General features: G+C 34.3%; 5 protein-coding genes across 5 annotated transcripts; 1 reads left to right on the forward strand and 4 right to left on the reverse strand.

Annotated features, from left to right (window-relative positions):
* Window positions 1-1244: 1244 nt before the first annotated feature.
* Window positions 1245-1762, reverse strand: MONOS_3237 (uncharacterized protein; the record flags this gene model as incomplete). Its single annotated transcript, XM_067873223.1, has 3 exons — window positions 1245-1468; window positions 1576-1698; window positions 1750-1762. 3 exons carry the CDS (start codon window positions 1760-1762, stop codon window positions 1245-1247), a joined length of 360 nt encoding a protein of 119 aa, XP_067723027.1.
* Window positions 1763-7216: 5454 nt separating this feature from the next.
* MONOS_3236 (uncharacterized protein) lies at window positions 7217-10830 on the reverse strand (the record flags this gene model as incomplete). The annotated part of the gene is made up of 1 exon (XM_067873222.1): window positions 7217-10830. The coding sequence occupies one exon, from the start codon at window positions 10828-10830 to the stop codon at window positions 7768-7770; it is 3063 nt and encodes a 1020-aa protein (XP_067723028.1). The 3' UTR covers window positions 7217-7767.
* A 619-nt stretch (window positions 10831-11449) lies between these two features.
* MONOS_3235 (uncharacterized protein) lies at window positions 11450-14488 on the reverse strand (the record flags this gene model as incomplete). The annotated part of the gene is made up of 5 exons (XM_067873221.1): window positions 11450-11452; window positions 11527-13185; window positions 13403-13960; window positions 14037-14272; window positions 14440-14488. 5 exons carry the CDS (start codon window positions 14486-14488, stop codon window positions 11450-11452), a joined length of 2505 nt encoding a protein of 834 aa, XP_067723029.1.
* Window positions 14489-18392: 3904 nt separating this feature from the next.
* On the reverse strand, window positions 18393-19025 carry MONOS_3234 (uncharacterized protein; the record flags this gene model as incomplete). Its single annotated transcript, XM_067873220.1, has 2 exons — window positions 18393-18702; window positions 18931-19025. The coding sequence occupies 2 exons, from the start codon at window positions 19023-19025 to the stop codon at window positions 18393-18395; spliced, it is 405 nt and encodes a 134-aa protein (XP_067723030.1).
* Window positions 19026-23740: 4715 nt separating this feature from the next.
* Window positions 23741-24115, forward strand: MONOS_3233 (uncharacterized protein; the record flags this gene model as incomplete). The annotated part of the gene is made up of 1 exon (XM_067873219.1): window positions 23741-24115. One exon carries the CDS (start codon window positions 23741-23743, stop codon window positions 24113-24115), a length of 375 nt encoding a protein of 124 aa, XP_067723031.1.
* Between the last annotated feature and the right edge of the window lie 22 nt (window positions 24116-24137).

Raw genomic sequence — 24137 nt, forward strand, 5'->3', positions numbered from 1 at the left:
GGAGCTGTGTGCGGAGCGGGAGCGGATTGTGGGGAAGCCGGTTGTGGAAGGGACGATACATCCGGACGGGACGATGAGCTTCACGTTTATTGAGAGAGGCTGTTTGGGGGAAGAGAGATGAGAAGAGAAGGGCGCGGGGGAGGGTGTATTGCATCAGATGGGGCATTGATGCATTTGGAAAAAAGATTTAACAATAAGCGATGGAATAAAATGATGAGAAGACGAAACCAATGTGAAAATGAGATGAATAGATTTGTGGAAAAGTAGAGTTAAGATACAAGAAAAATTGTACATTTGCAAAGTGAAAGCATTAATGGATTTGACAAAGTTGAATTTATTCAAAAATTTCTATTAGTTTTAATTTATTTGTTATTCGATATAAAAAACAATTGTTAAAGTTGTGCTTTTTATTATAACTCATATTTTTTTCAATTTTTATTAATTCCCAGCTTACACCAAAAACTATTCAAAATGAAAATTATTCAATATTCTTTTCAAAATTGTTTTTTTACGCTATAAATGATATGTTTTCAAAAAAGAAAAACTTTTTTGTGAACAAAGACAAAAAAGTGAATTTCGTGGAGCTTAATATTTTCTCTTAAGATGCTTATGTGACAAAATTCAAAGAAAACTAGAAGAATGAATATTAGTTTTTATTTAGACAAATTTTTCCATTCAAATTTCTTCTCTTTGCATTGAAAAATTGATTGGCCTGAGCCACAGTGAGAGTCTGATATCTTCTAAAGCTGCTGGGGTTCTGGATCTGCAGAATTCTGCGCTTCATGGATGAATGCACATTTGAAGTGGTACGTATTTTAGGACTGGTTGGATACTGTGGAAGTGGAAAAGGGAAAGACGTGCTCCATCCTCTCGTAAGGGCAATTGAGAAGAAGAAGAAGAAGAAGAAGGAAATGGAGAAAGAGAATGAAGAAGGAGAAACTGTGTGATATGACGAAGACTTATTTGAAAAAGAATGATGATAATAATAAAAAGAAGAAAACGAAGAAAAAGATGAACGATTTGAAGAAGAAAGAGAAGACAAACGAACTGTATTAACAAAATGATCCGAAGTTAAGAATTGCGAAGGAAAATTACAACAAATACAAACTAATTAGATTGCATTATTAAACTTCATCACCCTTCCTCTTCTTTGTTCGTGAATATTCTTCTGCCAAACATGAGCCTCTGTATTTTTCAATTATTTCGCTTGGATTCCTCTCTCTTGACAACATAATACATATAACTTATGAAAATCCCTCTTTTCTTCCTTTCCTCCTTTCTTCCTCTTCCTTTGTCTTCCTGCCCAATCCAAGATATTCTCTTTCCTTAGACATTTCTTCTAATCTCTCTAAAACTCCTATTAATGTTTCAACATCATCATCTTCTTCTCCTTCTCCTTCTTCTTCTTCTTCTATTTCTCCGTATTCTAATTCTCCGATGTATTTATCTCCTTCCTCTCCTTCTTCTCCTTCCTTTTATTCCTTTTATTCCTTTCTTCATTTCTTCATATTCCACTTTCACTTCCCTTCTCTCACAAAAACCATCTTTCTTCAAAAAAACAATACTTCGCCAAACCACTTTGCCGCGCATCATCGTCACATCCTGTGTTCGAAATCATTGAATTGTTGTCTTTTTCTTCATTGTTTTTCCTCTTCTTCTTCAATACCATATAATTCAGAACTCTTTCAACAAATTGTGCTTCACAAAAATAATAATTCAAAAAAATTAAAAAAAAAATAATTAACAAACCTTCAGAATCCATGTTTGTTCCTTTTTAATTTTTTCATTCTAATGGTTATGTCAGATATTTCCAAATAAGATATTCCTTTTTAATATTCCATATCGTTTCATCTTCTGTGACTGGATTTGGGCACACAGGCAACAATCTTCCTTTCCAGCATTTTCTCCATTTTGTATGTTTCAGTAACCAATGTTCCTGTTAAAAATACAAGAATTGCTCAACTTTTTTCTTTCAACATTTTCCTGCTTTTCTCAAAACTTGTGTTCCTCAATAAAACCATGCCCAAAGTCTGCATTTGCAGTACGCGTTTTACTCATTGAATTTTCTATGTTATTCGATATTCCATTCCGATATTTGCTTCAAAAAAACAAATTTTCTCCATTTCAACAATAACTCATATTCCTGCACTTTGGAAAGGATACAGATGGAAACATCTTCACAATCAATAGAACAATATAAACCACATACATTACGTTTTTTGTGTTTTGATGAAGTTGTTGCATTTTCTTTGGACATCCAATTAACAAAAATCAACAGAAAGAATTCCAAAAATATTGCATCTCCACCATTTCTTGTTGCTATCACAGGAAATAATATTACTAGTTCTACAGATAATGTTCACTCACGGATTTCTCATTCTGTGAATGGAATATTCCGTTTTTTCAAATCTGATGATCATTGAATCCATAACAAATAAATGAAAGTTATTTTTTATTGTTTCTCCTCATTATCCTTTGTTGAAAATATCAACAAAAGAAAAAATCAGTGTGAAAACATTTTTTTAATAAGAAATTCATGTTTTTATTTTTTTTAACATGCTTCTTCTATCCAAATATATGCTTATTCGATAAAACGCCTAAATATCGTTGCATTCATGATCATTTTTTTTAAATAAAAAATATGTATGCAGAAGACGGACAATACAACAAAGTTCAATGGTTTGCGTTCATTGTTTCACAGAATTCCAGACAATCAAATTTTCTTTCTATTTTCATTTCAGAATTGTTTTCTGAACTGGAGCATTGCAACGGAGATGAACAGAGAAAGAAAATTAAGGAAATGAATAAAATGGTTGATGAAATGAATAAAGAAGAATTCAAATCCGTTTTCACAGAAGAAACGTTCAACAAAATAGACAATTTGATTGAAGAAAAGAAACTTTCAATGGAAAATGCCATCTTGCTGTTGAAGCATGTTGGATATTTGAAAACCCTGAAAAACATGTGGAATATATGCTTTGAATATTCAACATTGAACAGAAGATTTGAGGAGATGATTATTGATGAAGAAAAGATAAAAGAAGAAAAGAACTAAAGGCTTTTGATTGATCTTTGCGAGTGCTATCTTTTGTTTCACGCCAAACCTTCGTCAAAATTGATATCGATTTGTGTGCCTTGCCTTCTGAAAGTTGCATTGAGGAAAGAGGAAAGCGAGAAGACTCGAAAAGAAGTTGAAATGGCTTTGCTTACTTTAAGTTGCATTTTAAGATGTCGCGTATGAGTATTTTTTATTCATTTTTGATATTTTTGAATTTCTCTCTCATTTTTTGATTAGATAATCAAAAAAGTGCTGTATTATCATGAAATTAAAGAAATCATCGAATATCATCAGGAACGCAACAATCTTTCACAGCTCGCCTATCAGTGTACTTGGCAATTTTTGATCCAAAGATTTTTTGGTGATAAAGATTTTGAATTGGTAATTGTGAATGAGTTACATATTGGAAGAGAAGCAGCAAGAGAATTGGAAGAGCTTACAAGATTCATTGATAGGAAGAAAGAGAAAGAAGAGGATAAAAAAGAAAAAGATACGAAAGAAGGGCTTATTATATTGAGATGGATACAAACATTGAATCGTTATTTTCTCGATTGTCGGTTGCATAATGAAGAATATGTTAGTCTTTTCAGAAGCATGGTTAGAGTATTTAGAGCAGCAAAAGGGAATAAAAGAGAAATTTGTATCTTGTGCATTCATTCCTTGAGGGATGCAGTTAAAAATAGAAGCGTGAAAATTGATGACTTGCTGAAGAGTGGAGCTATTGATGCTGTTGTGAAGGAGATTCAGCGACCAACATTGAATAAAGGCAGGACAATTGAAAGTTTGTATTTCTATATGAATATTTCAGAAAGAATGGAAGACGAGGAAAAAGATGAAATGGAAGAAGCAAAAAGAAAGGCAACCAAAAGGAAGATATTTGAAAAGATGGAAGAAGAAGGATACGAAGACATCATCACAAGCTTTCATGAAGCTTTAGAATATTTTAAAAGAAATTATGATCGTTCGTTATCTTTGAATATTTTTGATTATCTTGAATCATGAAATTTTTCAAATTTCATTTCCTCAAACATTTACATTATTTTTGTTTTTCTTTTTTAATCATTTCGCAAAACGGTACAAAAATTTATTTTCATATGTTTGCTTTAAGTGATTTGTTAGGGTTATTATTTAACCCCCACCTTTTTTTTTATTACAAAAGTTTCTTGTCCCACTTTTTGAAATAATAACTTGATTTTTTGTATAAAAGGAATCTATATTGAATTTTCAAAATGCATTTTAAAATGAAGCCAATTTCTTATGGGGTTAAAACCTTCCATCAAGCTTCCACGAAAAATTGGTTGGTTTCAAGGTGTGAAAAGCCACTTTGTTCATTCAAAATATTTTTTTTATTAATTTTTTGAATGAAATTCAATTTGTTTTTAAAAAAAATGAAAATAAGATCAAAAATTAAAAATAAATAATAAAAATACTTGTTGAAGAAAAAAGAAAAGCAGGGCAGATAATATTAAAACATGTCATGTAACACCAAAAATTATTCAAAGTCGAAAAAGTTGCAAACGAAATCGAAAAACTTTCAATCGAAATAGAAAAACTTTAATGCGAAGTCGAAAGTTCGAAAAACTTCAAATTTTCAAAAAATTGACAAAAATCAACAAAAGTCAAAAAAACATTGTGATTGTTAAAATATCGATGATATTTGTTATTTTAATGATTTTTCATTTTTTTTCCGATATTTTTCTTTGCTTTCTTTTAACCAATAACAAATTTAAAATTATAAGAGAAATTCTGACAAACTTTTATTTCATTTCAATTGAAAGCACTCTTCTTCACAGAAAATTTACCATAGAAAATTTTTATTTTTTTTTCCTATTTTATGTGGAATGAAGAATACATTATTGACTCTCTTATTAAATGTTTTTCATCACAAACAACTCATTTCTTATTGAAGGAAACAAATGCTTGAAGTTTTGTTTTGAGTTTATTTATGAGTTTTTATGGTTCTAAATCTTCAAAATTTGCAGAAATCAACAATACAAACATTGCTCATAATATTTCCAATAACAAAAGAATATTTTCATCTTTTGTGGAATTCTTTTTATTTAACGTATATTTATTATGTGAAATTTTCGATTTCGATTGAAAGTTTTTCGATTTCGTTTGCAACTTTTTCGACTTTGAATAATAATTTTCGACTTAGAATGAAACTTTTTCGACTTTGAATGAAAACTTTCGACTTTGAATGAAAGTTTTCCAACTTTGAATAATTTTTGGTGTACCTTTTCAATACAGAAATTATAGGAACAAACTTGAACGGATGGCACACATTGTGTATGATGGCTTCGTCAGGATCACAGACACCATCAATTCTATGCAATTCAGCTACAGCAGTATAAAAAACGCAGTTCGGGCGTAGCGAACCAAAAGGGAACTTGGAAAACCAGGGAGACCGCAGGCAATCAGCAAAGAGAAGGAAAAAAACAGTCATGGATGTTATCAAAATTGATTCCATTTGTGGGAGCAGTTTAACAATGAAGAAAACAAGAGAATTGGTTTGCTCAAGTTTTTTATTGTAAAAATAACATTTTTTCTTTTGATGGAAAATGTTTTAAACGATGCAAAAAAAGAAAACAAGCCACATATTTCAGTTTCAAATGCTGCGGCGTACGGGTTTTTGAAGCGGCATCCAGAGTTGAGGAAGAGCAAACCAAAAAGTTTAGACATAAATCGTCTGGCTGTGTCATGCAAAACTGTGATGAAGCCCTGGTGTCAAATGATTACAAAATTACACGAAAAAAATCACAACAAACATTTATTAATATTGAATGTTGACGAATCATCATTGCGTATACCTTCTTCTGCCAATATCGAAGTTATCCATTTATCTTGACAAAGGGCTGGGTCTGCAAAGAAGCACAAAGAATGGACAAAGCAACACTTGTTGCTTCCATTACTGCATACAGTTATTCATTTCCCTGCATCATTCTCTGTCCAAGTGTTAAACAACCGTACGAACTGATGCCTCTTCTCTCTCCAACACTGGACATCTGTCCAAATTCTTTTAAAAAGTTCCTTTTGATGAATTATCAAATAAAGAAAAAATTTCATATTTTGTTTAAATTTCTGTTTTCACTCATGAAACTTCGCTGTCATGAAAACAATATTATGACAATGTTATAATTTCCATTTTGGAGAAATATCTTGTGTGGGAACATAAATATGATCGAAATTTAAAATTCTTATTTTTATATGAAAATTAAACAAAAGGAACTTTTCAAGAAAATTCAGACATCCAGCCTGACAAAAGTGGCTGGATGGACAAGCAAAACTTCAAGAAATATACAGAAACAGTTCTTCTCCCTTCCATCGTTAAAAGAAGAAAGCACATTTCATTAAAAACAGAGAAATGTCTTCTTTTCATCGACTCTCATCCTTCACGCGGTGATCCTTCAATTTGGAAAACTTAATCAGAAAATAACATTAATCTCGTGACATTCATTCTTCACAGAACTCATTTATCTCAACCACTCGACAGAGGAGCATTTACAACTCTGAAAACTTCTCTTTCTTCATCATTTGATGTTCCATCATCCACATCATCGTCTTCTTTGAGAAAAGCACTTGTCGACGTGCTTCCTCAAGCAATTCACTCCGCTTTCACTCCTTCTGTCATTAAAAAAGCTTTTAAACAAAGCGGAGTTCTTCATAACACGTTCGGTCCGGTTCTTCGCGAACAACCTGAATCATCAAAATACCCTCTTCCTTCCCATCGTAACCGTTTCGATTATTTTGGAAAGTTAATTACAAAAAAAGAACTTCTTGACGATTGGGAAAGATTTTTTTGGAAGAAATGAAGAAAAAAAGAAGGAAAAAGACATGAAATAGAGAGATCAAAAACGAAAAAGATGAAATGGTTGAATTCAAATACATAATCAAAAGAAAACTCTCTGATGTTGTTTTTGATGACCCAAACGAAGAGGAAAACGAAGAGATGCAAAGAAAACCAGGAAAAAGAAAGATAATACGAAGAATTGATTCTTCTTTTGTATTTTTTGCAAATTTTCAAAATTTTTCTCTTCAAAATTTTGTGTCAGAATGAAAAAATGGGTTGGGGTCTATTGATAACCCTATTTTTATTTCGATTTGCTCATTGAGTTCTTCACAAACATTTTTCTTTCTATACAGCTTTTTATAAAAAAATTTTTCATTAATGGACATGTCAATTATTAGTTTTTCAAAAGTTGATAATTTCATAAATTGTTAATGAAGAACAAGAACATTGAATTACTGTTATATTTTGTTTTTCAGCATGTTCATAGAATTACCAACATGCGAAAAGCCAAAAATTTCAAAAAGCAATCAACAACATCTCAAAAATATGTTAATCAACTGGCAAATCAAGAAATCAATATCAAAAAAATGAAATTATCTTAATATTTCATACAAAATTTAGACAAATATAATAATAGTGTTGACTATCTAAAAATTCATAAGGAGAAAAAAATATCAATAAATCAAAAACATGAAGTATAAATAAGGCAGTCGAATTACAACATTTCATATGATAATAAAAGATAATGAAATAATTCGAAAAATAATAATAAAAAAAAAATCAAATAAAAATAAAAATAAAAATAAAAATAAAAATAAAAATAAAAATAAAAATAAAAATAAAAATAAAAATAAAAATAAAAATAAAAATAAAAATAAAAATAATAATTAACAATTCTCTTTCAAATTGATATCTAATATCAGCTAGACGTCATTTCTGAGTTTTGAGAGCCTGCATCTAAACCATCAGCAGGCTGAAGAGAAGACTCTGTTTGACGATCATGCAAAGAAAATGAATGAAGTAAAGAGGAATAAGAAGAAGAAGAAGCTTCGTGAAACACAGACGAAAACGAAAATGATTCAGAACTGTTGAGCACAAGTTGTGGCGGTGGAGTGGAAGAGGAAGGGATTGAGGGCACAACAGAAGTCACAGGGGGGATGTGGGTGAAGGAAGAAGAAGAGTCAATTATCCCGGGAGAGTCACGAGTGGAGGCAGAGAGCAGAGGTCGAAGAAAAGAGGAGGCACAGGGCATGAGAGTGGAGGATGATGGGGAGTAAGAAGAAAGGGTAGAAGAGGAAGAGGAGGCAGAGTAGGAGATGGATTTCGTAGAACAGACGGAAGGAGAGATGGAGCGATGTGCGAAAGAATGATGCTGGGAAGAGGAAGAGGAAGAAGAAGAATAAGCACTAATCTGCGGATTTGGAGAGTGATCATTGAATGATAAGAGAGAAAAGTGCTCAGAGAAAGTGGAATCTGCTTCGGAAGTCGAAGAAGACAGCATGTGAGACGTGAAACATGGAGACATTGGAGGAGAAATCGGAGAAAGCAGAGAAATCGAAGGCTGCTCTAAGGAATTAGCAGAATGGAGTGATTGCGTTGACTCCTTCCGGAAGAGAATTTGTTCTTTCTCTTTCTTCTTGTTCTTATTCTTTATCAGCTTCTTCTGCCTTTGCGTTCTTGGTGTCTTGCTTCTTGTTCCTGCATTCTTCCTCTTCCTTCTCTCTGTCCTGAGAGATCTGGATGAATAATCACCTTCATACTGCTTCACGCTGAATGTCTGGCTTTGTTCGTCTTCTGTCTTTTGTTGAGAAACTTGCCCCACATATATTATGCTCGCTCTGTCGCAACTGTTGCTTCCATTGCTGTCTCCATCAGCATTACAGAAATCATCAGCATTGCCAACATTACTAACAAAAGCATCATCATAATCATCGCCACTAATGCCACAGCCTGCACTGCTTTCCTCGCTGCTTTCATCGCTATAAGCATCACTATCTTCGTTCTCGTTGCCAATCATCCCTATACCTTTTTCAAAACTTCCCTCGTCTTCACTTTCACTTTCTCCTTCTTTTTGTCTTTCTTCTCCTCTTTCAATATCCTTCTCTTCCCCTCTTCCTCTTCCTCCCTCTTCCTCTTCCTCTTCCTCTTCCCTTCTCCTCTGTTGCTTTGCTCTTTTATCAAAGCATTCAATTGTTTTTGTTGTTTTTGTTGTTTTTGTGCTTGTTTCGCTGTTTTCAAAGGAATCTTCACTCACCCCATCTCTTTTGCTTTTCCGACATTTTCTTCTTCTCCGCTTCTTCACAATTTTATTTCCAACTCTTTCTTCTTCTTCTCTTTCTTCTCTTTCTCTCTCCTCTATAATCTCTTTTTTCCTCCTTAACTCCTCCTTCCCCATCGACTTTTTAATCCACGGAATATCCTTCCTCGGAGCAGCAATCGAAGAAGAAGAAGGAAACGCTGTAATATTCGAATAAGGGGTAGGTGAAGAGGAAGAAGCCGAAGAAGAATCAATTTTCTTCGCAGTTACCCAAATTTCTGGGGCCTTATCACTTGAAGAATAATGTTTTTCCCATTCATGGTAGGCAGGGGGTTGGAAGTTCATGGAAGAAGAGCGGGAGATTGATTGGAAAAAATTAGCGATTTGAGAAGAGAGACTGTGATCAGAGGGAACAGAAAGAAGTCTGGCGGAAAGAGGGGTGTGGGGAGGGGTATTGGGAGCAGGGGTAGGGAAGGAGGAAGAGGAGGAGGAAGAGGGCATTAATACATGGGATGAGGGGTATGGCGAGTGATGAGAAGTAGAAGAAGGGGAAGGAGAAGCAGCTGTAGTTGGAATAGAAGCTGTTTGCAATGTAAGTGATTGATTGGAAAGTTTGTTGAATGAAAATTTTTTCATTTTACAATCATCATCATCATCATCATCATCATCATCATCATCATCAATATCATCAATATCATCAATATCATCAATATCATCAATATCATCACCTATGCCTTCATCACAATATTCTGCTTCTGTTTTGGTTTCCTCTTCTTTCACAGCTATTGTTTTGATTATTCCTTCTTTTTCTGGATTAGAGAAAGAGATGGAAGACAAAGAAGAAGGACAATAAGTATATAGAGCACCTTTATTGTCACATGGATTGGATAAAGATGCATCAAACACAGCTTGTGCAGTATCTGCATTGTTGTTTCCTATCTGATTGCCTTCAATTTGATACAATGAATACTGAGAATATGAACTCAAGTGTGGATTAATGGAGTTATTGTTTGAACCCTGAGGAAGAAGAAAAAGAGGCTTCGCATGCTCTTCAACATAAATGAAGTTAGTTATCCTTGTGTTGATTTTTTTATCATTCTCGTTCTCGTTCTCGTTCTCTTCTTCTCTTTCTTCATTTTCTATTGTTATTTTCTCTTTCCTTTCTTCTTCTCGCCCTCTTTTTATCGCTTCTTCTTCTTCCTCCTTCCTTCCTTCTTCTTCTTCTTCCTCCTTCCTCACTGCCACCATCTGTTGAACGTTCATCGGATTCACCATTTTCTTCTCAAAATGATTCGAATTGTCTTCTAAAAGATCCTTTGAACTTTTAAAAATCTCAATAAAAGTGTCACTTTTTCTCCGATTTGTGAAAATCGGACTCAATTTTTTGTATCTTTTTGTGAACTTTTCGTTCATATTCAGCTTTTCCATCATTAAGCGATTGCGAAAATCCTCTTCTTCCATCTCTCGCCGTTCTCGTGCTTCCTCTCTGACTTCATTTTCTTCTTCTTCTTCTTCTACTTTGGCCTCTTCTTCTTTTATCGTTTTTATTACCCCATTTTCATCGTTAACATTATTTTTTATTCCTATATTTTTATTATAATCATTATTAATATTGTTACAATAACTCTTTTTATCACCATTCTGTTTAACTTCATTGTGTTTTCTATCTGGCTTTGTGTTTTTTGCATTTTCAATAAAAGTCACAAAATCGCTTCTTTCAAACATATTGGATTTATCCGTTGCATCAGAGGAAGAATAAGAATTGAATGAAGAAGAAGAAGAAGAAGAAGAAGAAGAAGAGGAGGAGGAGGAGGAGGAAGAGGAGGAGGAAGAGGAGGAGGAAGAGGAGGAGGAGGAAGAAGAAGAAGAGGAGGAGGAAGAGGAGGAGGAAGGATAAGAGGAAGAAAGAGAAGAAGAAGAGAGAGAAGATGATGAATTTGATGATGAGGAGGAAGAAGAAGATGATGGGAAGGAAGAAGAATTTGAATTAGAAGAGGAGGAAGAAGAAGAGGAAGAGGAAGAGGAAGAAGGGCAAGGAGAAGGGCAAGGAGAAGGGCAAGGAGAAGGGCAAGGAGAAAGAGAAGGAGAAAGAGAAGGAGATGATGATACAGATGAAGAAGCAGAAGAGGAAGAGGAAGAAGGCGAAGAAAGATAAATTTCTTTCTGAAGAGGAGAAGAGAATGGATCAGATAGAGAGACGGATGCTAGAGGAGTAACAACAGAACAAGAGAGAGCAGAAGAAGAAGAAGAAGAGAAAGAAGAAGAAGAAGAAGAAGAAGAAGAAGAAGAAGAAGAAGAAGAAGAAGAAGAAGAAGAAGAAGAAGAAGAAGAAGAATTTTGAGGTTCACTAAGAATGGAAGATAAAGGAGCATAAGAAATAGAGGAAGAAGAAGAAGAAGATAAATAAGTGATTTCATTCACTGGGGTATTAACGATTGCTTGATGTTGAGGTGATGATCGAGGAATTATGTTAGAGAAAGAAGAAGAAGAAGAAAAGGAGGAGGAGGAAAATGAGGAAGGAAGAGGAGGAGAAGACGAAGACGTAGACGAAGACGAAGACGTAGACGAAGAGGAAGACGAAGAGGAGAAGGAGGAAGGAGAAGGAGAATAATAAAAAGGAGAAGAAGAAGGAGAAGGAGAAGGAGAAGAAGGAGAAGGAGAAGAAGAAGAAGAAGAGGAAAAAGGAGGAAGATGAGAAGGAGAAGGAGGAGGAGGAGGAATTGAACGTATAAGCGGAAGATGTGAGGACAAAGCAGGTTTAACAGATGAGGAAGGATATGAAGATGAAGAAGAAGCATTGAAAGGCAAAGAGAGAAGAGGAGAAGAAGAAGATGATGAGACAAAAGATGTATATTCTCTACTTCTTTTTCTCGCAGATGTCGAAGAAGAAGAAGAGGAGGAGGAGGAAGAAGAAGAAGAAGGATAATTAACATTAGAATGAGAATGGGTTTGAGGATAAGAAGGGGTAAGAGGAGGATGAAGAAGAGAGGTAAGAGGAAGAGAAGGAAGAGAAGGAAGAGAAGGTGTAGGAAGCAAGTAAGATTGTTGAGAAGGTTGAGATGGCTGAGAAAGAAGAGCAGGAGAAGAGAGTTTTGGATTGGAAGAAGAAGAATATGGAATATAGGAGGAAGAGGAAGAGGAAGAGGAAGAAGAAAAGGGAGAAGGAGAAAAAGAAAAAGAAGAAGAAGAAGAAATTACATTAATATCATCCGTTGATGTCTTCTTTCTCTGTTCTTTTTGTATTTCCCACTGCTGATTTCTTTGAAATTTCTGTGTCAATTTATCGATTTCTATGTCTAATTGGTTTTGTTGGATAACATTTTCAGCACGGTTGAAAGGTGTTTGTGTGGAAGTGCTTTTGAGACTGTCATCAAGAAAAGGAGTGAAGTGAAGAGATTGGGGGAGTGAAGAAGAAGAAGATATAGAAGAAGAAGAAGAAGATAAAAATAAAGAAGAAGAAGATGATGATGTCTGTGTCAATTCTTGTGGTATAAGAGAAGAATAGCTCTGATGCTGTATTTGGTTACTGGGAGAAGGTCGAGTTTGGTTGAGTGTGAGCATTTGGCTGCTGGGTTGAAGGTGATTCTGTGAATTAGAGAAAGAAGAGAAAGAATCAGATTGAGAAAGAGGTTGTGGATAGGAAGAATGCGTTTGGGATTGCATTGGCGATGGAGAAGATGATTGCTGCTGATGATGTGATGGCTTTGGTTGAGGTTGAGGTTGTGGTTGAGGTTGAGGTTGGTATTGCATTTGTTCTTTTTGATGATCGTTGTGATGACGATTGTTATGACTACGATTACTATTCTGTTGAAGAAGATGCATCTGTTGCTGAGGACTATGAGGTTCATGAGGAACATGTTGATCATGAGGATTATGAAGATCATAATGGTCATTATGATCTTCATAAAAATTAAGGCCATAAAGTTGCTGTTGAATCTGTCGAACCAGTTGCAGTTGCTGTTGTTGCTGCGATTGTAGCTGCTGCTTCTGCTGCTGCTGATTCGGTCTGTTATGTTCTGTCACTTTGATAACAATGGAGCCAACTTCAAGCTTCTTTGCCTCAAGCAGCTTTCTTGCAGACTGGGAAAGGAGGAATTGAAGATTGGAAGAAAAAGTGTTAGTATTCAAGACATATATGAAATATTATTGAAAGTCAATTGGTATGAGAAGAAAATGAAGAAATAAAAAAAAGAAAAGAAAAGAAAAGAAAAAAGAAAAAAAAAATGGAAAAAGAAAAGAAAAAACTTTATCAACATCGTCTTCTTCATCTTCTTATCTTCATTTTTATCCCCCACACCTTAATCCCCTTCGAGTTTGACTCAAAATGTATAAAACCAATCCCTCTGAATTTCTTCCCTTCCTCCATTGGCAGCTCCACCCTCACAACAGCCCCGTATTTTGATGCAGCCTTCATTACAGCGTCTTCAAATTTCGAACTCGAAGAATTCACTTTCGTTCCATCGAAGCGGAGCATGACGCTCGACTTGAGGGTGACTGAATCTGCCCAGCCGATGGCGAGAGGCAAGGGCACTGGGGAGCGTAAGATCCAGGAGTTGGCTTCGTTGACCAAAAAGGAAAATGAATGGAATGTTCGATAGGGGGCAGGTAAGTTTTCGAAGAATTCTTTAGCTGCTTCAAGTGATGACAATGTTTTCTTTGCAACATAGGCATCAGCTCGCTTGGAGAAACAGACGTACACAGTATTATCATCACTCACATCCACACTATCAACTTGACCAAAAAGACCAAACAAGTAACGAAGATGCTCTTCGCTCGTTCCTGACGGAACACCAGAAACTATAAGATTTGAATTTCTTTTGGCATGACGAACTTTTATTGGACGTGAATCGAGTGGCTAGACATATAATTAATAACAGAAATTAAAAAAAAAAAAAGTTAAAGAAAAAGGAACTTAATTAAGGATGACACACATAACCATCGAATTTCAAAATCGCTTTATTTGGAGCTTCAAAATCTTCAAAATAAACAAAGCCATATCCCAAACTTTTCCTCTCTTTGCTCTCTTTGCTCTCTTTGCTCTCTTTGCTCTCTTTGCTCTCTTTGCTCGTCTTAATGGTTACTTTTTTAATTGGTCCGCACTGTTTAAAAAGAGCTTTCAGTATTTCTTCAGATACTTTATCTGAAATATTTCCAACGAAAATTCCTTCTAATATTTACGATAATAAAACATCAAAACAATAAGCATTTTCAAAAAATATAAAAGTGGGTTAATTTTAGGATTTGAAAGTGACAAATCAATCAAACTTCCTTCATTTTGTTCTATCGTAAAAATTATTGTTTGAAACAATAAATTAAACCAAAAGTTGTCCAAACCTTCATCATCATTCTGGATATCCTGAGTAAGTTCTTGAATTTTTTGCATATTAATTTGATCCAATTCTTCTGTTGATATCAAAAATGCGAATTGAATATTTTCTCATGAAAAACAGCAATAATAAATGCGTTGGCTCAAAGTTTCTGCTAAACAATTTCATAAAGTTTATTTTGAATATAAAAGCATTACCGTATTTACTTTCTCAAAGCAAATAGTCGTGTTCTTTTTTTGTTGTTTTTTTGAGAAAACTAATTATATTTTTCTCGAATGGAAGTATGGTTAATGAACGAATCAATTAGAATAGCTTATTCAATTGCATGAAATCAAGTATCAGAACCATAAAACATCTAAAAATTTGAGTTCTGCATTTTGCCTACATTCAGTTTTTTTTTTTTTTTTTTTTTTTTAAACACAAAAAGAAATTCAATTTCGTTCGAAATAATTCAAATTCGAAATTTACAATTCGATTACGAAATAACATTGTATCTGAATTTTCAAGCTTTTCTTGTTTGTTGATTTCAGATAATATCAAGTTTTCACATTACAAATGGGACAATATTTTGAGCTCAATGGTTTTTGTTCCACATTTCGTTAACAAATGGGTTTTATTTTTTTGAAATCATGTTTATTTATTCTAAAATTTCGGAACAAAATTATTTCTTAAATGGGAGAAAATTTTTGAAAAATCACCACAGATCAAAAAAAATACCATTATAATATTATTCAAAATGATTTCTTCCATTAAAATACTTGAAGTTCCATTTTTCGATTGATATATTTTCATTTGAACCCACCATGATTATGTTTGGAACCCTGTATTGAAATGAAATTTTTATTACATTTTTGATCAAAATAAATTCTGTTTTTATTGAAACAAACGAATGCAAGAAGATATGTGTGATTATTTTTGAAATCATAACATTTTTCGGGATGTCTATTTTTCAAAAATTGTTTGTCAAAATGAAGAGAATTTGTTCTCAAATGCAAAATTCATCAAACATGTTGCAAAATCCAATGTCTAAGCTGAAATTAGATGAAGATGTTACAAACCGGCCTTATTCGTTTTCGGTGTTCATTTGTTGATATTAATGTGAAATATTCAAACCGAAAAATCTGAAAGAAAAAATATGATTTCAAAAATAATCACCCATATTAATTTTTGAAGAAAACCTGTTCATAGAATTTTCAAAGGACAGAGTGCTTTTCCAAAGAACGACAATTAAAGTGTGTTTCTATTGATTTAAATTACTTATTTTATGCATTTTGCGTGTTCCAGATGAATTGTTTAATATAATGTGTGAACGTTTGTCTTCACTTTTGATGCTAAGTGCAACCAAATCAATGCTTATGAAAAATTCTTGTATATCCCACAACAAAACCGCATATACAATTCATTTTCAAAGTATGTTTATCTGCCAACAAACACGTGTTTTATCCTCTAAAAGCATGATTGCTCTTCTGACCTTGTATTTTCTTCTCATAATTCAAATTCAAACGTTTAAAAAGTATCCATCGTTACAGATCTGACTGTTTCATCATCATTCAATTTTCTGTTGACTGGAAAGAGCAAAAGTGAACAAATTTTTGACTGTGCTTTCAGGAATATTTCTGTAAAACAAGTAAAGAACAGTTATTACCAAATGGAGCATTTGTGCTTGTTAAGTTCAATCGAAAATTGCGTCATTTATTCGTGTGTGAATGCCTTTGAAGGAGAGGCCTCGAGCAGATCTTATTCTATGCTAGAATTTGCCTACAAAAACACAACAACATTCTTTGGGAAAAGAGAAACAAATGCACTTTATAGAAAAGAACATACGGATGCAACAGAGAGTCAATCCTTTTCATTGTGTGAATGGGAAGATTGCACAGCCGAACAAGGAGGTGCTCATTATGTTCATGACAATGAAAAAACAATTTTTACTGGGGAAAATTCTTCATTCACAAGATGCAATGCTTCATCCGCAAGGTGAAGAGGGATTTTCTCTTTGAAAATTGCTGAATGCATTGTGTTTCATTCAACATTTGTCCAGTGCTTTGCAGCAGGAACAACAAATTATAGTGGAGGAGGAATTCAATTCGAACATGTTAATGTACAATCAATGGTTGATGAGTGCTCCTTTTATAACTTCTCTGCTGCGAATGATGGAGGAGGAATTGGTTTTTTTCAAGAAACTGCTCTAAAACAAAAAGATTGCGTTATAAACTCATTCTTCAAATCATGTCGAGCGTCAAAATTTTCAACTTCTAACGATGGCGTTGTTATAAATTGGGATGGCACAATTCAAATTATTTTCTCAAATTGTCTCTTCAGCAATTTCTTTTCCAAGTGTGGAGCAGGTGCAATGTGCCAATATGTGGATGCAAATAATAATGGAATTTTGTTTTATTACTGTTTTTTCCACAATAACACATGCAAGATGTGAGGCAACGATATGTTGCTTCATGGTTCAACATCTTATAATATTCATTTAAGTTGCTATTCTACAAGGAAATCAACAAACAGAATTTGTTCAAGTTACAGTTCACTTGTTGATCGTAGCGATTGGCTTCGAAACGATTTCGGAGTGATCAGATTTGTTTCTTCAACCACAATAAAACCCAATGCCAAAGACACATTTGCCTGTGGACTGGATGAAAGTCATCCATGCCGCGTGATCAGCCGTTGCATCACACAACTCATTCCAGACTTAGTTCCCAAAGTCGAAGTCTTTTCAGGAACGATTACAGAGACGAAAAATGTGAATTGTGGAACAAACGCTTTCACAATATATGGCCAAAGTGATATGAGCATAGAAACACAAATAGTATTTGAAGAATCCTGCTTATCTCTATTTTCGTTTTCTACAGGCTTATTGACTGTCAGCGATCTTATTCTTTTGTGCGACTCACCAAATGCTTATATTCAAAGAGAAAAACTATTTGAAATAACTGGAACAGGAGAGATGAGGATAAGTGCGCCAAACATATCTTTTGGAAGTGGATACTTGGCACAAACAGCATTCACCACAGAGCTGATAAATATTCACGGTGGTATCTTTCAGATGAATAACGTGAACTGGGCACAGACTATCTCTTCAACTTTGTTGTTTTCGCTTTCTTCAGTAAATGGAATTTCATTGACACTTTCTGAGTGTTCCTTTGAGGGGATTGAAAGAACAGCTATGAATTATTTAATAGTTATTGAAATAGAAAGAAAAAGATAAATTTACAGAATCAGAAAATGAAGTTTTAGAATGTGAAGCGGCTGGTCCAGGGCAGCGCAGAAGGAAATTGTTTCGATAGAAACCTCAATTCCTTCAAACAGTAAATACAAAACTCATTGGAACGCAGGCAAAGACACTGAAGAAGAAACACAAAATTCCACTGCATTCATCCACAGAGAATCCTCCTCATCCACAACACACAATGCTAAACTGAAAACATTCCAATAGTCTTTTTCCAGTTGCGTGACCTCATCAATTTCTGCATAATTTTATATTGCCTCTGCCAACATGCGTGTTCAAAAATGCATTAATTCCACATCTGACTTCAAACATCCTTTCCATATTCTCAATAATTTTCGCTCCATGTTTTCTTCTCACAACCATCTTCCAGGATCGTATTGGTTTCCATTTGATTTTTCTCTTTCAGATGAATAATTCGCCTTCTGATGAGGGGAAAAATATGAAGGAATCGCAAACTATTCCTCCTCCTTCCTCTTCCTCTTCTTTCTCCTTCAGCACTGCAAGCTCCATCAGCTTCCGCACCATTTGCAGCAGCTCTAACCGCTCTAAATTCTTTGCCACAACCAATTGCATTGCCTCCACCAGCCGTTTCAACCAGACTTCAACCCTTGCATCCGCCTACGCCTACGAAAGCACAGGCATCCTGTAATCCAGCTCCGGTTCAGCAGCGCAAAGATATGACTCACCTTCTTCACAACCGCTCTGTTCTTTGACGCCGTCAGAAGAGCTCACAGGTCAACAACATCGCACACATTTGGCAACTGCAGGCACAACGCGAAGAAGTCAATACAATGGTGCACCTCATGAACAGATTCAAATGATGGTAACGGCACACAAACAACTGAAACGCTTCCCGAAAGATCAGAAGCAACAGCTCTGGCAATATCTGCAGATGAAACAAACAGAAGAGACTCCATTTCATCTTGTGCGAATCCTATTCTAGCTGTCTTTGAAGAAAAAGAAGAAGAAGAACTTGATACATCACCACAACATATGGGATTCAACGGAGCCTTCTTCGTCTTTTTCGCATTTCTTTCTCTGCCTTGAAGTAATTCAGCAAAAACATCAGAAATAAGGATGCTTTCGATTTCATCTTATCCGACTGTAATTCCTCAAACTTTCCGAAATTCATCTTTTTCTTCTTTTCCTTTTCAATCCCCACATTTATCAGCTACGCCTTCATCTTTGTCTTCGCCAGCACCTCCTGAGGCTCCTTTGCCTCCTTCACCTCTGAGTTGTGCTTCTTGCTCAGCTCCAGAATCTTACTCTGATTCATCCGAATGATCTCGTCCTTCTCCTGTAGCTGCTCCGTCAGCGCGCTCAATAACTTCGATATACACATGTCTTCCCAGATCATTCATAACAGCAAATTGAAATATATACACCTCTTCAACATCTCACGTTTCGCCTCCTCATGCTTTTCATCTTCATTCCACAGCTTCTTATTGATCCCCCAGCAATTGTGGAGCAATCGCTGCTGACGATAGAACTTCTTCCTCCATCCTCTTTCCTCAGCCCTGTTGACACAAACCTTTTCTCCACAATCTTCCTCTCTATGCACGCTGCAATACCTCACCGCATCACTTCATCGAACAGCTTCACTGCCGCACGCCTCAACCTTGGAGATTGTAAAAACAGTAGAGCTATCACCGACTGTAGCAGCAACAGGTCAAGCAGATCGTTGATCAACGTGTACGCATTTTCATCTTCCTCAGAAAAGAGCCGCTTGCGCATCGACTTTGGAATCACCAAAGCTACAAGAGAATTAAGAAGCTGAAACATTGCACAGATAGCATCACCAAAAGCGCCACATCGTTGGCACGCACAACGCTCCCGTGCAGCAACGCACGCCGCGCCACAGCATAACCCATGAAGCACACAAGGAGATAGAGGAGACAGAATCAGCGTTTGCTACAGCTGCATAAGCTGTTGCTGTGGCATGTTCCGCTCAAACACCACCCTTCTCTCCATATAATCCATTGCTACCTCCGACAGGTTTTGTGCAACCACAGACGATATATTAAACGAGTCAATAACATGCACCAATCATAATGAATACTAACTTCTTTTTCCTTTCTTAGGATATCGAAAATGGAAGAATGCAAAAATTATTTGCGTGCTGCTCCAATTAAAGATAACGATGAAAGTTAATACATTCTAAGCAAGTTGCAGTTTTATATATGATAACAGTTTAAAATACACTTCGTATTCATTATCATTCTTATGTTGTCGCATTTTCAAAGATAAATAAGAACTCAACATGTCGATCATTAATTGTGAAATTTTTTGAATGAATATACAACAATCAAATTGCTTTTAAGTCATTATACAAACAAGTTTTTAACTATTTATTTTTGTGCACTTTTTGTTTCATTGAAAGCGTAAATATTGAAAAATAGAAAAAAAAACTATTTCAAAAACAAATATATGAAGCTAACATATAATCTATTCATTTGCTCAATGAAGTTACATTGATAAATATTGTTGATATTCAAATAAAAGATAAGTAAAAATCATTGCATTGAAAAAGACAAATAAAAAAACTTGAAATTAACGTGTTTCAGTTAAACAACAATAATAAACGATAAAATTCTTTAAGTATTGTGTACGTCAGTTTGTGCCAACAGAGAATATTATTTATAATAAAACATCAAACTCTTCTATAAAGAAAAAAAGAGTTCATTAATTATTTATTAAATTATTACTGTTAACAAATATGTGTTTCTGATTTTTTGTGGGACAGATCAGGCTAAAAAAATGTGATTTTTCAAAAATTTTCACCCAAATATCAATTAAATAATAAATCGAAAAGTGATAAGGTTTAATAAAAACATTTTATTATTTTATAATACTAAAACGTTTGCTTATAAAAACAATTATTATGCTTTTTCTCTTTTGTATTAAAATTTTCTTTCAAACAATCAACAATCTTTGAGAAATCAACACCCCCAAAAAAATAGTTGATTTCAAAAATAATCACTTGGGACAAAATATTTTACTTCAGGCATTTTCATTAAAAAAATATGCACTTTTCATTGTCTTTTTGAGATAAAAAAATTCTATAAAAATGAGTCCATTTTTTGGTATTCGTGAAATATTGGAAAACTTTATGTTTCTATTTCAACGATGTGTGTTTAAGGATATGAAAATCAAATCTTTTTTGAAATTTGAGAAAGTCAAATAAAATTATGAGTGAAGCAATATTTTTGTGTTTTGTGCAAAAAAAGCTTGAAAGTCCGTATTTTCTCCCACTTAAATATAATTCTCATTTTAGTAATGATAATGTATTTTTAAGCATTGAAATGGAAGATTGATGATAATTGATGCGAAAAAATAGTTTCGAACAAATCTCATTATTTTTATCAAATTGATAAAAATTTTGCCCCAAATGGGGCCAATTTCTTGCATTTATGAAAAAATCAAAGATTTGCACCGGACTATTTCTGCTATCGAATAAATGCAATTTTGACATTCAAGTCCACAATAACATAAAGAAATATTCTAAGATGAGAAACATATGTGTGATGATTTTTGAAATCATAACTTTTTTCGGGGTGTTGATTTTTCAAAGGTTGTTTGTCACTGAATAAAGATTTCAGATATTGATAAAAAAATTAATAAAAACAATTTTTATAACAAATGTTGAGGCTGAAATGAAGATGATGATGTCATTTGTTTGTGTTTTCATTTTTCAGCAGCCTTTTTTTAATGTTCAAGTGAAATTTTTGAACCGAAAATTTTGAAAGAATAAATATGCTTTCAAAAATAATCATCCATATTTTAATGTTAAATGTGGAATAAAATCCTTAAGGCAAAAATATTTCAACCAAAATCACAAATTATCACTCAAAAAAAATGGTTTCTGTGATAAAATTTTTTTCTATTGTTTTTTTAAAGTTTATTGTGATATCAAAAGTAATCTCTGAATATGAAAAATATTTTGGAATAACAAAAACTGGTGTTTTGTGAAATTTTTTTTTTTTGAAAAGTGTGAGAGAAATGGAATGTCAGCTATAAATCCATCTCGATTGGGTCAATCAATATTATCTATTAAATGCATATTTGATGGTTGTTGTCATTTTGTATAATAAGTTGGCTTTTTATGTCATCGTATTATTTCAAATCCATCATTCTCATCCATAGAAACAAAAAAATATTAAAAAATCAGTAAAATTATTGAAAGTGAAGAATAGAACAAAACTCATTAACCATTAAAGTTCAGAGAACCTTTATTCTCCAGAACAAACGAAAACAACAACACCTCTTGTTATGAGAGTGAAGCCTGTATTAAGGGCTCAGTCGCTTATCAGATCATAATTATTGAAAACACTGCAACAGATCCTGCATCGGGACTGGGAAGTATTTTTACACTCAGCGGATCAATAGGCAGAGTGGAATTAGCTCAGACCACCTCCTCAGGCAGTGTCCCACCTCTGCAACCAGAACAATATTCATTAGGAGATACCTCTTCCGCTTCATCCCCGAATGGAAAGGATAGTTTTGAGACATCATGCAGAGAATTATTTGGGTTAGAAATCTTAGAATCCATTTTTGATCTGATTATCGACTTTCAAGATACAGCTGACTCAGTTTCTTTTTTTGAATTAATATCCTTCCCCCCATTCATCCCATCCAAGGTTCACGAGTTTGCAAGATCATCCAACTGTGACAAAATTGCACAAAATTCAAACAACTTGGGTGATTTTTTTTGATATCATAAAAAATTCCGAAGTTTGATCATAAAAAATTTTCATTAAGGGTTGGATTAATTAGAAAAACGAAAGTGATGATCATGCAAATATATTGATTAATAAATAATTATTATTAATTGCTTATTGATGTTTATTTGAAATACATAGTTTTTTTTTCATATTTTGAGAAATTGATATTATTTCTTCAAAAAATTTTCGATAATATGATAAACAGAACAAAACATAAGTTATCTTGTTTGAAAAGCATGAAAACAATAATTAATAACACTCAACCAATCAATATGGGTATTTTTTTTTGAAAAGTCACAAAATATTAATTGATCTGAAAATCAGATCACGAGTGATCAAAAATGTTGATCATTCCGTTACCATCATTTATTGCTGAGTATTATTCAATTGAGTTTTGTCACACTTATCCCCTAATATTACGTTTTTATAAAACAGATTTCAAATACACATTTAACTATTGAATCACTTTTATGATTTAAATTTTTTTTTTCTTGTTTTTTGAAGTTACAGAAAAATTTGTTTATATTTCTTTGTTTTCATTTCAACTGTTCAAGTCTACGTTTTGATTTTGCGAATCGAGACTTCTTTTTCAGTATTTTCCTATATTGAAAGATAAATAGATTTTAACTTGCTTTAATTTGAATATTTTATCAGAAATTATTAAAAAAGAACATTTCATCGATACTGTCCTCATTGAATTGAAAGAAATTCAAAAAGTTGTTAATACAGAGCAGTTATTAATGTTATTGTAAAAAATTGAAGTTAGATATGTTAATTTTCAAAATAAATCACCATTTATAACAAACTATAAAAAACAATCTTTTCTCTTATTTTGATTCATACAGTTTGTATCATCAAATTTCTTTCACCTCAGAATGTGCCTTTTCCTTCTCCCTTCCATTTTATATTGACAAATTATATAAAAATATCTTGCCACTATCTTTTCAAATAGCATAAAATAAGTAGGTTTTTTCTGCTGGTCGACAATTCTGATGCAAATGTGAATGCTATCAGCTCTTCGGGTGGAACTTCTGGCTGACATTATAGGAAATGTCTCATCAAACTTCTTGTTGCGCAGCCAGTTAAGCAGTCGTCTCATCGCTCAGCGCCTTCGTCTTCTTCAATTTCATAAATTGGATCAGCACTCCGATCAACTTCGCAATTCCGGAGGAGGAGAAGCACAGAGAAAAAAGCGGCAGGAGATGATCAGCCATCATCTTCGTCATCAGCACATTTGATTGACCCTTCGGATGCATCGGAGGTGGCGGCATCATACACGTCGGCAGCTGGGGTGTATGAAAATCACAAGAAGTCGTTGCTGAGAGAGCATCAGACTCCTTGAGGGATATGCTGTTATGTGTCAGGCGGTGTTGCGTGGGGGTGTTGTGTGTGCGTACGATGTCGCGCTTTTGGAGATGCTTTCGGTTCCGCTGATAGCGCTACTTCCATCGCTTGCAGCTTCGGTGAACACGAAGTCGGGGAGCAAGCGGATCTTTGCGGCAGCAGATGTGATTGCGTTCCCGTCGATCTACGATCTGTTTGACCCGTCGTTGCTTCCGTCGGCGATAGCGCGTCTGGTGTCGCGATCGCCGCAGTTGAGGCGTGTGGAGATGAAGTTTGAAAACAAAGTAATAAATGTGCAAAGTTGGAGAAATTGCGGAGAAGGAATTGGAGGAAGAGGGAGGATGAGAATGGAAGATGTGTTCTGTCACCTGCAGCGATTGAGCTAGCGGTGCTGGAGGAGCACGAAGA

The sequence above is a fragment of the Monocercomonoides exilis genome (assembly GCF_001643675.1).
Source record: "Monocercomonoides exilis strain PA203 chromosome Unknown scaffold39-1025343, whole genome shotgun sequence".
NCBI lineage: Eukaryota > Preaxostyla > Oxymonadida > Polymastigidae > Monocercomonoides > Monocercomonoides exilis.